The sequence below is a fragment of the Mesocricetus auratus genome, unplaced genomic scaffold (assembly GCF_017639785.1).
Source record: "Mesocricetus auratus isolate SY011 unplaced genomic scaffold, BCM_Maur_2.0 Super-Scaffold_100004, whole genome shotgun sequence".
NCBI lineage: Eukaryota > Metazoa > Chordata > Mammalia > Rodentia > Cricetidae > Mesocricetus > Mesocricetus auratus.
Window position 1 is genome coordinate 30,923,844 of NW_024429189.1, and position 15,368 is coordinate 30,939,211.

General features: G+C 34.6%; 1 protein-coding gene across 6 annotated transcripts in view; it reads left to right on the forward strand.

The window, feature by feature from the left end:
- Slc4a10 (solute carrier family 4 member 10) overlaps positions 1-15,368 on the forward strand; it is a 250,075-nt gene that overhangs the window by 118,040 nt on the left and 116,667 nt on the right. For all 6 annotated transcript variants that reach the window (XM_021226586.2, XM_021226588.2, XM_021226589.2 and 3 more), the window contains exons 3-4: positions 4,321-4,467; positions 9,688-9,826. In XM_021226586.2, coding sequence (XP_021082245.1) covers positions 4,321-4,467; positions 9,688-9,826 — 286 coding nt within the window. The remainder of the gene's footprint in view (positions 1-4,320; positions 4,468-9,687; positions 9,827-15,368) is intronic.

The following is a 15,368-nucleotide window of genomic DNA, read 5'->3' on the forward strand; positions in this document are numbered from 1 at the left end:
TAAAAATGTGGTTGATTATGTCATAACACTTGTCCTACTATTGCATCTGTGCCTGACTTGCAGGCAGGTCATTGTTGTAGGTCATATGATTTGAGATTGAAATTTGTAGAATAATTTCCAGCACAGCGAACTCTAGTCAGTGGATTGAAGCATCTAGTTAGGCATCAGTGACTTCTCTGTGCTTGGTGGCATAAGTAAGTATTGTCCTTAGCACTAAGACCTACCATCAGGTTGTTGAGAGTCACCAAGAGACTTGGTAATATTGTGTGATATTTGCAATAGTCCTTGGGACTCCTTTGGCTAATGATTTAGCAAGATATAACTCAATCTTGGTGGTATAAGATTTCTAATTGGGGTATTGTCTCCTTCATTATGTGTTGACTCCATTTAGATTATTTTCATATATGTATATTTTAGGATGATTCTCCACTATTGGTTTCCATATAGTTTTTTAAATTTTGTATATACACATACATATATATATATATTCATTTTTCATATCAAATGCAGTTCCACCTCCCTCTCCTCCTCCCCCTGCCTCTCACCTCCCCTCAACCCACCCCATCCACTTGTCAGAAATGGTAAGGTCTCCTATTAGAAGTAAACAAAGCCTGGCACATTCAGTAGAGGCAGGACAAAGCCCCACGCCATCCCCCATATCAAGGCTGGGCAAGGCATCCCTCCATAGGGAACGGGTTTTTAAAAGGCAGCTTATGCACTAGGGATAGATGCTGGTCCCACTGCTAGGGGTCCACAGATAGACCAGGCCTGGTTCGGTCCCACGCACTCCTGCAAGTTCAGGTCAACTGTGGAAGCAGATGCAGAAATTCACCTCCAAGCACCAGGCAGAGCTACAGGAGTCCAGTCAAAGAGAGGAAGGAGGGATTATATGAGAAAGTGGGATCAAGATCATGATGGGGAAAATCGATATAATTTTTCAAAAGGCCTTTAGTGTTTGATGTCTTTCCCATATTCCTTCCCTTACCCTACTTTCCTATCCTTCTCCCTATTTAATCCTTTCCTTCTAGTTTCCCCTTTATCTTTCCATAACACTACTGTCTATTTATACTTCTTTGGGAGATCTTCTCTTTATCCCTGGTATCTTAATAGGTACCTAACCTCTGTAGTTATTTGGATTGTAGCACAGATATTGAAAGTTTAAAAGCTAATATTCATATATAAGGGAAAACATGCAATATTTGTCCTTTTGTGTCTGGCTTACCTCACTCAGGATGTTTAGTTCCTAGCTTCATCCATTTACCTGCAAATTTTATAATTTAATTTTCTTAACACTTGAATAATATATCATTGTGTAAATATATAATATCTTTATTATCTGTTCATTAGTTGATGAGCATTTAGGCTGTTTCCAATTTCTGGTTACTGTGAATAGAACAGCAATGAAAATGGATGAGCAACTATTTCCTTAGTAGGATTGAGAATCCTTTAGGTGTATGTCCAAATGCTGTATAGCTAGATTATGCCACATTATCTCTTACACTATCTGGAGGTCTTAGCTATGCCTCTTATGATGAGCAACTGTGTGGCTTTCAAGACTTCTACCTCCTACCGAGTGCAGTCAGTAATGAGGCATTTCCTTGGTAATGAAATAAAATGTGGACTAAGGGCAGGCAAATGTGACCAGTACAGATTTAATGCTTCATTTTTCTTTTAGCAAAACAAAACAAGACCAAATCATGCAGCAGTTTGATTCTATCTTTTTGCTATATGCACATATGAATTCATGTTGCATTCCTTCTTTTTTTCCTATTTTCCCTCAGCAAAGACTTTCTGTTGCATTAGAATTCTTTGGTACATTATGATAAATGATGTCTTGTGTATTCAGACTCTTTTAGAGTCTATATTGTATTAAAGATCACATGTTTATTCAGCTTAATGTATGTAATTGACTATTACCTGGCTTGACGTATCTAAATGTTTATAGAAACCCAGTAATTATGTACCAGTTGTGCGTTATAGTCATTTCACAAAATAAAACACAATTCTCTTCATGAGTAGATGGTTCGATTTCCTTTAAGCCAGACAAATAGAAAAAGGGCTTATTTTTTAAATATCATTATTAACATTAATCACCAAATGCATCTCTTTCTTCACTGTGCAATGTAAACATTAAAGATGCCTTGGCCACCCTACATTAAGAACTGTTTTAGTGCTGGTGTTGTTGTATAATTAAACTGTTTACAATTTTGATTCTTCTAACACAATAGTAGCAACATAGTTTAGGTGTCAAACCAAGGTTTAACATGGTTTTTTTCACAGAAGTAATATTGTTTTTATTGAGTCACTGTTTTGCTCTATGAAAAAAAAGTGTATTTTATCTTCACTGACATATGTGTTTTAAAAAAAAGCTATGTCCTTTGGGGAGACATTTTTCCCAGTCCACAGCTGTTTTCTATTTGCATCTATTTTTCTCAGAATTGACTTGTGTTCTATGGAAACTCCTGTGATCTTGAATTCCTCATCTAACTAAGGCTCAACAAGGGAAGAATTTGGGTCAAGTTTCCAGAGACTTTTTAAAGAAAGCACTGAGACACAATTTGTCAAGAAATTGAGTAGAATAATCACATTTTTAGCTTTCAGGCCCAATTCTAGGGATGCCTGATTTTGGCTATGCAAATAATATATTAACTTACTCAGTTTTATGAAAAATAATTTTATTTTGATCATGTTCTTTCCATTCCCCCAAATTCTCCCAAATCATCCCTACCACCCAATTTCATCCTTTCTGTCTCAAAACAAATTTAAGACAAAAAACAAAGGTCAAAAAACCCAACACACACACACACAGAGTTTGTTTTGTGTTGTTCAACAACTTCTGGGCATGTAACCTGCCCTGGAGTGTAGATGGTATGCCTACCTACTGATAGTCCATTGGAGAAAATTTGTTTTCTCTTTCTTAGCACGTATCAATTGCAAAAAGCATTCTGTTTGGGTTGAGACTTTGGTGTGTAATATTTTGCACTTGAGGAAGTTTCTATAACTATAATGTAAGTATTTTCTTGAGGGAGTAACACAATAAACATTTTTGAAGTTGTGCTTTATTTAGTGTAAAATTTTCCTTTGATTTCTCATTTTTTCTTACAAAATACATTTACTCATTCCTATCATGTGTTCCTGGGAATAGAGTTACTATAGCTATTTATGTGCAAATTTTTCCTTGTACATAAGAGTTAAAGCAGTTAGGTAAAAATCTAATGAACTAATGTGATATTTAAAGTAAATTCTAGATATGTAGGATATTCAGATTAAAATATAGAGCCACGTTATTTAGAATGTAATCTAGAATAAGACATTAAACTTTCCATAAAAATTACCTCAATATTGATCCTAGACCTGTATGTGATACACAAAGGGGAGATAGATGTTCTAATAATCTTGATGAAAGATAATGAGAGTTCAGAACAAGGCAGTACCAATTGGGATACTGAGAAGAGCATACAATGAATGGATAGGTGGTATATTCATTGTTTAGGTGAATAAGTCTGATAGGACAATCTGTAGATTGTGAGTTCAAGAGAGAAGTCTGACATCAAGATGTATGTCTTAGAACCTGTAGCACGCACACACACACACACACACACACACACACACACACACACACACACACACGGATAGACAATTACATCCCCAGCTTTTAATGAGTAAATACAAGAGGAATCAACAAAGGAAACAATATGAATGAAACAAAACACAACAAAGAGAATTACTGGCGGAAAAAAAACCAACCTTGTCATTAGTTGAGACATGATTGTAATCTTTTTATTGTAAATAGTAGAGAATTGGTAAAATTAAATAATTAAGTATAGGGAGAAAGCAGATATTTTTTTTCCAAGACAAGATTTCTTTGTGTAACAATCCTGGATGTTCTGGAACTCACTTTGCAGAACAGGCTGATCTTGAACTCACTGAGATCTGCCAGCCTCTGCCTCCCAAGTGCTGGGTGGGATTAAAGGAATGTATCACCACTACCCAGTCAGATATTTTTTCTAATGAAGACTATAATTATAGTACCAGAGAAATCATTATGATAGTAATAAGGATAGTTGTAAAATTATAGCAAAATACCTAATATTGTTAATGTTTGGTTTTTTATCTGTGGTATACTTCACTAAGAATCTTTTTAAAGAAAACTATACTAAAATGTAATACTATGCACTAAGCTTTATGCACCATAAACACTCAAAAATAATTTACTGTTCTGAATTAAATTGAACTGAGATTCCATTAAAATGTAAATCATCATCTTCTGTGTTCTGGAATAGTGTGAGTTTTAACCTGTTCACTTATTTTTTAATGAAGGTCATCGAACATTATTTATTGGAGTTCATGTACCTCTGGGTGGAAGAAAAAGCCATCGTCGTCACAGGCATCGTGGTCATAAGCACAGAAAGAGGGACAGAGAGAGAGATTCGGGACTAGAGGATGGACGAGAGTCACCTTCTTTTGGTAAGCATCATTCTCCTTGTTTTAATAAATAATTACCCCAATGTATAAGCCACTGTTTTTTTATACCACCATCTTCTCTCCTCCCAAACTGTCTGAGTCTCTTTACTGAGGCTTAGACCTAAGACCTGCCTCATTAGGGACAACATTGGTTCACTGGTAGTCTCTAAACAATGTAACTTCCTGCGTATCCCTTTTTCCAAGTTTCTTTAGTAGGATCAATCATTTGCTTGAAAACTATTCTACAATGGGTAAAATCAAATACTCAGTCACATGTTGAGATTGAGACCATCTTCTAAACACTATCACAGTAAGATGGAGATTTGATATTCTGTATAGTGAAGACATATGATAACTATTTCTATACTGAGAGAAAGCTTCAAAGAAATATTCTGAAGGAGTCCAAAGAATATAATAACATATTACTGCAAGTACCTCAAAATTGTTCAGAATTTACTTTCCAAAGACTTGAAGAATAAATAGGAAGAATTCCATGTAGCATGATGTTTATTGCTACGAATCTGGGTGTTTCACACCATGTGTTGTAAAGTTGTGTATGAGTCAGTGAAACAGGGAATAATTTGAGTTATAATTCTCAGGTCAGAAATCAACCTAACAATGTCTTTGGAGAAGTGTTTGGAGTTTGGTACTCTTTTTTCTTTTTGAGCTTATATTCTATTCAGTTTATTATAAATATACCCTTAAAATGGTTATGTTATATTTCTTTTTTATATATAAGTAATCATTTTACATACGAATGCCCCCTTCCCTCTCCCTCCCATCCTCTCATGCTCCCTACCAACCCCCCCCCATTCCCTGCTGGCTCCCCAAGGATAGTGAGTCCTTCCATGGGGGGGTCATCAAAGGAGGGTCTAGGCTGTCCCCCAAATGATGTGACAGACTTTGATGATCCCCCATAGAGTTTGGTATGCTTGAGAATTCTCTCACCTGGCACATGCTGGATATCATCAGACATAGTGCAGCTTATTATGTGACTTGTGGTTTTAAGAATCTAAATGTTTTAAAAGGAAAGACTTTCTGTATAGCTAAGAGTGAGTACTCTTATGTCACAGACAAATGATGACTGCTTTCAGTTCACAAGAACCAGAGCTGGAATGTGATTTCTTGGTGAGTTCAAAAGTGGTTGGTTGTACAGTGGTGGCAATGAGGAGTTTGATCACACAAAATATTTTCTAACAACAAATAAGGTTATATCACTTTAATTTTTAAACAATTTTAGGTATATGTATACATGGGTTCATGTGTATATACACATGTGTGTGTGCCCATATGTGTACATGTACATGTATGTGTGTGTGCTTCCATGTGGGTGTCAGAAGCTCTGATATAGGTATTTTCCTCAGTTGCTATCACTTTTATTTTTCCCAAGATGAGGCCTCTTAGTGAACTTGGAGTGAACTTGGTGAATTTAGTGCTTGGTGACCAGCAAGCACTGGGAGTCTTTGTCTCTCCACTTTCCTATAGTTCTGGGGTTGTAGACATGTACTGCCAGACCTGGCTTATATGTGGCTTCTAGGGATCCCCTTACTTTTGATGCCATTATCAGTAAATACAGTAGTTTTCATGAAAATGCGATGGTAAATATTTGATATTCCCCTTTACTGTAACAAATGGAAACTGTTCAGTTTTGTGTCTTGTTAATCTTTGTGTCATCATTTACTCACTTTGTATAATTTAAATTTTGCTTTTAGGTGGGATTGTTAATGAATATCTGAATGACCAGTTTCAAGAGTGAATTTACAGTCACTAAAAATATGAATTGCATTGAGTGAAATTCAGAAAAATTGATTTTCCCTTCACCCTCTCAAAGAATGTTACAAGAAGATTAAAGAGGATTATGCCAGTTACTGCTGGTTAATCTATAAGCAGTATAAATAAATTTGAGAATATAAACTCTATTAGCCAGTTATTTAAAATGGTACACAAAGATACTGTGTGTGTTAGCACAGTCTTGGAATTAGATGACTTTTCTAGGTTATATGGCAAGTTGAATGCACACTTCAGGAGAAATGGAACCGGTATAGAAAAACCTGAATTCAAAGAGCTACTTTTTTGATAGGTAATAGCCTTTTGCTCCCATTTTAACTCCCAACTTGATGATAGATAGGAATATATTTAAATTTTTTATTTTCCTTAGTATAACAGCAGTATTCACAGGTGCTAAAATATAGGTTAACACTTGCACAACTCACTGAACTATGACTCAGAAAAACCCAATTAACAACCAGCTGAGTTGACCCCAGAATCCTCTCTGCTTTTTCCAGATCACTGCTCTCATGTCTCTAGGAAGGCTTGATATCCTCCTTCTTAAGTGGAGTGTGTTTCCTGTTGCTGAATTTATATAAAAGAGATCCTTCAGGAGGCCCTGTTTCAATACTCTTTTTATAGAACTCACTAACGTTTTTTATATAGCTTTATTTATTATTTTTCATTATTATGCAATATAAATGTACTTCTGTATATTAAGCATTTTACTGTTAGAAATTTAGAGTGTAGGAGCAACTATGAGAAAAGTCATATGGATACTTTTATTTATAAGTCTGTCAGTGAACATATTATACACATGAGTATGATTGGTTATTGCTGTACCATGGAGCGTGTATATTTTCAACTTTAACAGGTAATACCAAATACCTTCTAACTAGATGTGCTTATTTCATTTAACATTTTTTTCTAATTACTTTTGTTTTTATTTTTCAAAACAATCTATTTTTATTTTACATAACAATCCCAGTTCCCCTTCCTCTCACCCTACTGCTGCCTCCACCTTACCCCCAACCCACACCCCATTCATGCCTCAGAGAAAGTTGTTTTTGCACTGGTGTCTCGGCATTTATAGTTAGGACGTTTGAGGTGTGTCGTGGTGTTGCTATCTGGTCTTTTTCTTGTTGGGTGGGTGTTCCAGTCTTTGGTTGCTATTGCCAGTCTCTGGATCCTAGACAAGCATGGTGGCTGTTGTGTCCCCAGCAAAGAGCTCTTTTGAGACCCGGTCCAGTGTAACCACTGGGAGTCCCTGGTAGAGAATGTTTATCTGTGTTGGTGGCTAACACAAAGGAATGGAGATGGACTAGAAGAGAAGGCTGATAAAGTCTTTTGGAAAGAGCTAAACTTGGTCCCCAGCAACAAGCAGAGTCCCCAGAAAATGGAAATATGATGGGAGGAGGGCCTCCCACAGGCAGGCTACAGTAGGACAAAGAATAAGTCTGTAGAAACAGGAATGAAGGGCTAGGGGAACCCTGGATCCATGTTTTAATCTCTTAATGATGTGTCTCTAGATTCCATTAAAGTCTACTTAGAAGAAAAGATATTATTCTTTAGGCAAATTTCTCTTTTTTGTCATTTTTGCTTTCACTGCATGTTTTATTAAATATAAACGTGGATTCTTGATTTTGCTTATGCTATATTCTATATCTAGTTTATGTTAAAAGCTTATTTGCTATATTTTGCTATAAACTTATTTTATAAAAATCTTGGCTGAAGTTTATATTACAGTAGCCTATGATTTCAGAAGCTACAAATAAAATACCTGTATTTTAAGAAGGAATAGTTACATTAACCAAGAGAATTTTTCTTTATGATTATGTATATATCACAACATACATCATACTTCTTTAAAGTATCTACTTCCAATAGACAAAAAACAGGCATTAGACAATGCATCATGAATTTCTATTGGAACAAAATCCAAATCCTTTTAAAAGATATTAAAATGTTGCTGGATGGTCATGAAAAAACTTTGATGAATAGAGCATAAAACCCATAAAATAATTTTATTTTAAAGAATTAAAAGCCAGAAACAAGAAAGCATATGTTATTTTGAACCAAGTAAATGATCTCCATCATTAAAGAGTAAATCGCTATTTTCTGTGCTACTGTTATTATTATTATTATTATTATTATTATTGTGTCTTAGAGAAGTCTTTTGAATGCCTGATATCTACATCACACTCTCAAGCCCTCTTTATTCTTGAATAGGAGGTTGTTATTTCTTGTTCGTTTTGTGATTTATACATTGGAGGTATATAGTAACTCATCTTGATGCTTTCTAAGGGGATACACTAAAAATTCTCAAGTTTAAGTCACATGTAGATAGTAATTAAATTTTATGGATGGATGCATAGTATTGTAGACACCCAAATTATTGATGAGTAAACTGAAATAATTAGAAGTACTGAAATGAAATATGTTTTACAGATATTAGAAACGCATTAGTGTTAAGGCACCCACTGTGTGGTATGTCGCTTGACAAGCAATTGGAAGGTTGAGGAGACTCCTTTATGCCACAACAACAATAAAACAACTGTGCTGCCTGCCCTACACATATCCAAAGAAAATGCTGAACTGATTTCTTAGTGTAACTATAGATTACAATAATGTTCTATTTATGGTTATTTGATATAGTGTTTGATTGTAAAATAGCGAGAGGTAGCAAGCCAACTAGAAATTATTTGGTGAGATCATGTTGGGAAACACAAAACTGTATTTCTAAGATAGTATTCTTGTAGGATAAAATAGCGCCAGATCCTTATCTTAGACAAAGTAGTTAAGGAAAGCATGTGGCACACCTTTAAGTGTATCTTTTTCTTATGTATTTATTAGTCTTGTTTTCAGAAAACTTTCTTCATTTCCTAAGTTAGCATCTTCCTTTGAAAAAGTAATTAATCATAAGATTTAGCTATTATCTCAGTTATTGTTCATCTTACACAGAACATAGTTTGACAGGTTTCTTAAAACATGTTAGTATTACTAAACAGAATTATTATTCTTAATACCTACAAAGAAAATACCTTGCCAGTGCCCAAAACTAATACGTTGAAGCCATTGTATTTTGATTATGAAATTATACTATATAATAATCTATTATATAAGAATGATCTGAGTGGAATCTTACACAAGTGTAATCTTGCTATGTATGTCTCTAGTTATTATATTTCTTTTTAGGTTTTGTGTAATACTTTCTTTGTATATTAATCATGTCATCTATGATACAGTTTTATTTCTTCCTACAAAGGCTTTCTGTGCATATACACTTACATATCTGTGGCCCTAAATTATGTTAGACAGTATTATGTTAAGATGAGTTGAATGCTTAGGTGATGAAAACAAGGGGTGTGGGGTTGGGGTTGTATCAAAGGTATCAACTTGGGCATTAAAGCTTGTAGCTGTGATAAACACATGTCCTTCTGTGTGCGTTTTTCATAGATACCCCATCACAGCGGGTACAGTTTATTCTTGGAACTGAGGATGATGACGAGGAGCACATTCCTCATGACCTTTTCACAGAGCTGGATGAAATTTGCTGGCGTGAAGGGGAAGATGCCGAATGGCGAGAAACAGCCAGGTAAAGGTTTGGGTCGTAGAGTGAAAGCATATTTCTTTATAAATTAAGCCATCAGAAGAATAGAGTGCCAGTGCAACAATTCTGCAAGTGTCTGGAGTTTTTGCAGTTTTTGAATTTGCTCATCTGTCTGGGGCAGATCTTATAATGGGATATAGATCAGAATGACATCTGAAGGCAGCAATTAAACAGTGATGCTGAGTCAGCTACAGCTGCAGTCTTAAAGATAAACAGTAACATGATTTTCGAACCATCAACACAACAATGGAAATCAAAAGTAATTTGTTTCTATCTTTTCAGCTTCTGACTTACACTCAAATTGGTGATATCATGATAATTTCACTGTGGGGGCTTTTTTAAAAATAAAGAATAAACATGAAAAGAGGCTTTAGTTATAGTCCTCAATTTCATGTAGTATTTGGTAATGAATAAAAATATTTTATGTTATTTTCCCAGGATAAGACAATAAATTCAGTGTTTTCTAATGTTTTCTTAAAAACTACCTTTGCTATCATTTGTAATTAATATTTTGGTAGTGCCATATGATTGATGAATTACTATAAAATCAGTGAGTTAAAATTTGTACCTTTCATTAATTTGTGCTCATTTACACCTAATTCATGTATTCAGCAATTGTTTATGGAATATTAAATGGTATATAGAACAGCAGCTGCAGCAGCAAAGGCATTAGATCTTGCTGCCAATAATTTCACATCTTGTCTAGACACAATGACACAATTGTAAATGCCTTGTAATGAATGCTGTGATTAAGGCATGCATAGTAACTAGGAAAGCTGAGGATTGCCCTTGGTCTACTGATTTCCAGATTTTTATATGAATATGACTCCAATGAGGTTTAACTAAAAATGTAGATTTTGCATGTATTAGGCATAGAACCTCAACTTTTTCATTTTTTGTATCAGCAACGTAAGTTTATGCAATCTTTTAAATTATCTCATTGCTATATAACTGAACTTTATTTAGTCAATATTGATAGAAATTTAGATTTTTTTCAACAAAACTTCTGTGATGATTCATTTCTTTATCAAGCTTCCGTTTGATGCCATGTTAAATACTTTTGATTTAAGGACCATATTCTTGATGGTAAGAACCTTAGCCACAAGGGTAGCAGAGAAAGAGTCAGAATAACTACACAGGATGAATGATTCCTGAGCTGACTCATGTTTTTATTTTTTTTAATTTAACGTATTTTGAGATTTTCATTCATGGGTATTGTATTTACTTTATATTCATCCCTCTCTTTCTGTTTCGACTCCTCCCATATCCTCCCTTCCTTCTCAGCATCATACCCTCTACACACACGCGCACACACACACACACACACACACACACACACACACACTGCCTTCCTATACATATTCGTAAATAAATAAATAAAAGCTGATCAGTCTGTATAATGTTACTTATAGTAAATGTAACAATAATTATTGAAAAAGGAGAGCATGAATTTGAAAGAGAACAAGGAGGGATATTTGGGAGAGTCAGGAGGAACAAAATGCATGATAGTTTGAATGAGAATCATAGCCCAAGAAGCTTATGTATATGAATATTTAGTTTTCAGTTAGTGGAACTGTGTAGGAAGGATTAAGAGGTGTGACCTTGTTGGAGGAGATGTGTCACTGAGAGTGGGCTTTGAGCCTTCAAAAGTCCACACCAGGCTCAGTGTCTCACCCTCTGCCTGCTGCATGTGGATCGAGATGTAAACCTCCCAACTCCATGCCTGTATTCCCAGATGCTTCCTACCATGATGATCATGGACTAAGTCCCTAAAACTCTAAGCAAGCCCCCAATTAAACGATTTCATTTACAAGCGTTTCCTTGGCTATGGTATCTCTTCACAGCAGCAAAACAGTAACTAAGAAAATAAAGGAAGGTGCAAACGATTTAATTATGTTAATCTCAAAAACTGAAAGTAATGATTCTTGAAAGGATAAAAATAGATTTATCATAGAGCTGAACTGTATCCTTCCTAAGATGACTCTTGATGGCTGTGTTTGGAGTTGGCCAAGCAGAAAAGTAGAAGGGTTGGTATGTTCAGCACAGGGAGAGGATGTGCTCTGAGTACACAGTTAATACTGAGGTTATTGTTTTGTTAATCTATCTCTCATGGTAAAACAGCTCTAATGAAACTGCTTTTGATGTTGAGTGCCTTCCTAAGGGGCCTCATGCTGAATCAGCATTCAGAAAACAATTGCCCTTCAATGGATATTAAACTCGAGGCTGTACTAGTTTGCCTTAACTCTGTCCAACAGAGTCAGTGTTAAGTGTTCAACCATGCTATTGATGAATGAATGATAATGAGTATAATGAACAATACTGACCAATATAAAATTTATTGAATATATTTTTAAGCAATCTATATAGATATTTTATTTACGTTAAAGTAGTTTTTGAGACAGTATTTCTCTATATAGCCTTGACCATCCTGGAACTCTCTTTGTAGACCAAGCTGCCCTCAAACTTAGAGATCTGTTTAGCTATGCCTCCCAAGTGCTGAGGTTAAAGTTGTGTGCCACTATACCTAGCTATACTGAGGTAATTTAAAAGGAAAAGGGGGATTTTCTTCTAGGCAATCTCTGTTAACAAACCGACAAGAAACTAAGCCAAAAGAAAACTGCCAATATCTGAAGATTCAAAAAGTATGAAATAGTAGATGAAATTGTTTCTCTATCTTAATTTATGCCTCCTTCAACAGGTATCACTATTAAAAGCTCCTTTTGAAACTTAATATACATGTTTCCCCCTTTTTTATTTATATTATAAAGTGTTTAACTTGCTTTTAGTTTCATATACTTATAATGTTTCTTATATTGGCCATATAAGTTTTATACTTTCTTTTAAATTGTGGCATTGCATTAAACTAAATGGATGAAATTTACTGAGCCAGACTGTATAGATGTTCATGTCTGTTCCTTTTACCAATAAAATTGTTGTAATGATTTTTTTCCACATATATTTTAACCCTATATTGTACTTATTTATGGAGAATAAATTCTTAACAGCAGAATTCTATGTACTAAAGAAGAAAGGCATTTTTCTTTCACTGTGATAGCTATTACAAAATTACTACTGTAAACTTGAGAAATTTAACCATCCACAATTGATGTATAAATTTACTCCATCTAAATCATTGATCCTCACTAACTCATGCTGTTTTTCTGTTTCAGACATATAACATATTATTTAATTTTTATTAGTGAAATTTGACATTATATATGCTTACTTTTACCTACAAAATAATATTCCTTTTGCCCATTATGTCTTTTTTTTTACTTTGGTTTTGTTTGTGTGATTTAAATTGATGTTGTGCTATTCTGTTGTTACTGACTTTATTGAAAACTTTTCATAAAGGAGTGAACCTCACCTCTTTCCAACTGCATCCAAAACTATAAGGTGAACTGACATGGTGGTATACTCTCTTAATTCCAGGCAGAAGTAGTTGATGTTTGTGAGCTTGAGGCCAACCTGGTCTACATGGTGAATTTCAGGCAAACTAAGGCTACATAATGAAAATAGCCTAAAAACAAAACCAAACAACACTAAAAAGAAAACGAAACAACAAAACTCTCGATTCTTCAAAAATACATGATACATTTTCCCATCTTTATTTGGTAACAGAAAAGCAATATATAATGCTGTGATATAACTCTGCCCATTTTATGTTTAAAACCTTGATAATGGAATAAAGTTCCCACAGCTCTCTTTAAGGGTAGAAGCATCTGTTCTCTACTGGCTACAGGAAACATATGTTCCTGGTTGGCAGGAAAGGAGGTAGATGAGATAACTGTGCCATGAATTAGTTGAAGCAAGTCTCTAATTTATTGCTAAGAAGTACTCAATTTTGAGATTTATTTTTTCAATTTTTGAAACTATAATACAATGTTTTGTCCTTCCCTTTCCTCCTTCTAAACCAGTAGATGGATTCATTGGGACCCGGCTCCATAATTCTGTATTTTGACTGGTTGTGGTTTCTGTAGTCTTCATCTATGGCAAAGAGAAGCCTTCTTGATAGATGTGAAGACTACACTTATCTGTGACTGAAAGGACAAATGTTTAGATTCCTTTTTAGGGACTATGCTGGTTTAGTAAATAGCAGTTGTAGGTTTCCCTCCAAGATCCATGACTTCACTAGTACTGAGTAGTCAGCTAAGTTTCCAATACCATAAATGGTGTAAAGTTGTTTAGCACGTCTCAAAGTCCAATTAGAAAGGGGTTGGCTACTGCCAATATATTCACACCACTACTGTAATCTTAGGTTATTGTCTTTTAGATTTTTCTTTACTCTATACCTTCATAATAGAAATGAGAATTGAAATTGAAATCTATGTTTTTTGTCCTGAGAACCTCCTTGTTTTAAGAATTGTTGGACATTTTCCACTTTCTGGATCATAAATGATCCATATCTTTGATTCAGAAATCTGCTTATAGCTTTCCCAGTCTCAGAAAGCTGGGAAGTGGCAGAAAGAACATTAGAAACATCATTCACTCTCAGAGTTGAGCACGTTAGGATTTCATCATGCTCTCATGAAATGACTGGAATTGTATGCACATCCTGAATGAGCAGTGTGTTGCTTTTTATTTACAAAGAATGAGAGGTGGTCTAGTTAATTATTACTATCCTCTATTAATACTAGATAGGATTCATATTTGCAGCTGTATGTTTAGAGTCGTAAGTCTGGCACAGCTGTTTGAAGTTCATGGAGACATTTGATAACAAACAGAATAGACATTTAAGAGAAAGGTACTTGCATTTTGGCTGGGATGTAATACTTCAAGGAAAACAGAATGTATTTGTTGGATATTTAAATTTTAGTGAGTTTTAAAGTGACAGAAGTAGCTTTGTTTTGCTGCCTTTGTTGATCTAAAAATAACTTGGGTTAATTTATGAATCCATCTGATCTTTCAAATGCAAATGGATTCTATTAAATAATTAGAATATGCCTTGACCCACTTATTTCTTTTGGTTAGAATTCTATGTGGAATCAGTAGCTTTTTACTTTAAGAGCAAAAATAAAAGATATATTTTATCAGCATTTTGCAGTTATCATATACCACATTTGAATGATTTATAACTATTACTTTTGCCAAGCAAAACTTGAACAAATTTTTAGATTTAGAAGTTAAAGTTTTGAAAGTTAGCAACTTAATAAATGTTTGTGGAAAACAGCAGTTTACTTTGAAACCATAAAAGAAGTATATGAAAGGCTAATGAAATAACAAAATTATACTGTTCCACTTACAATAACATACAGTAGTATTAATACAAAGTGAGAAAAGCTACCACAGCTGTGTACTAATGGAGACAGCATGCTTCATTCATTGCCCTTTAAAAACGCCTTTTATAAGTGAGCACAGAAGGGGCCAAATAGGGACTAGTACTTAAGTCTTTGATATTTAAAGGCAGCACAGAAAAGTGCTAGTGCAACAAAACAATTTTTGAAGCTGTGAAGGAATTTCATATTTGAGATTAGTAAATATTCATATCATCTGGATTTTTCCAGTGGAATGTGAAGTATAAAGATCA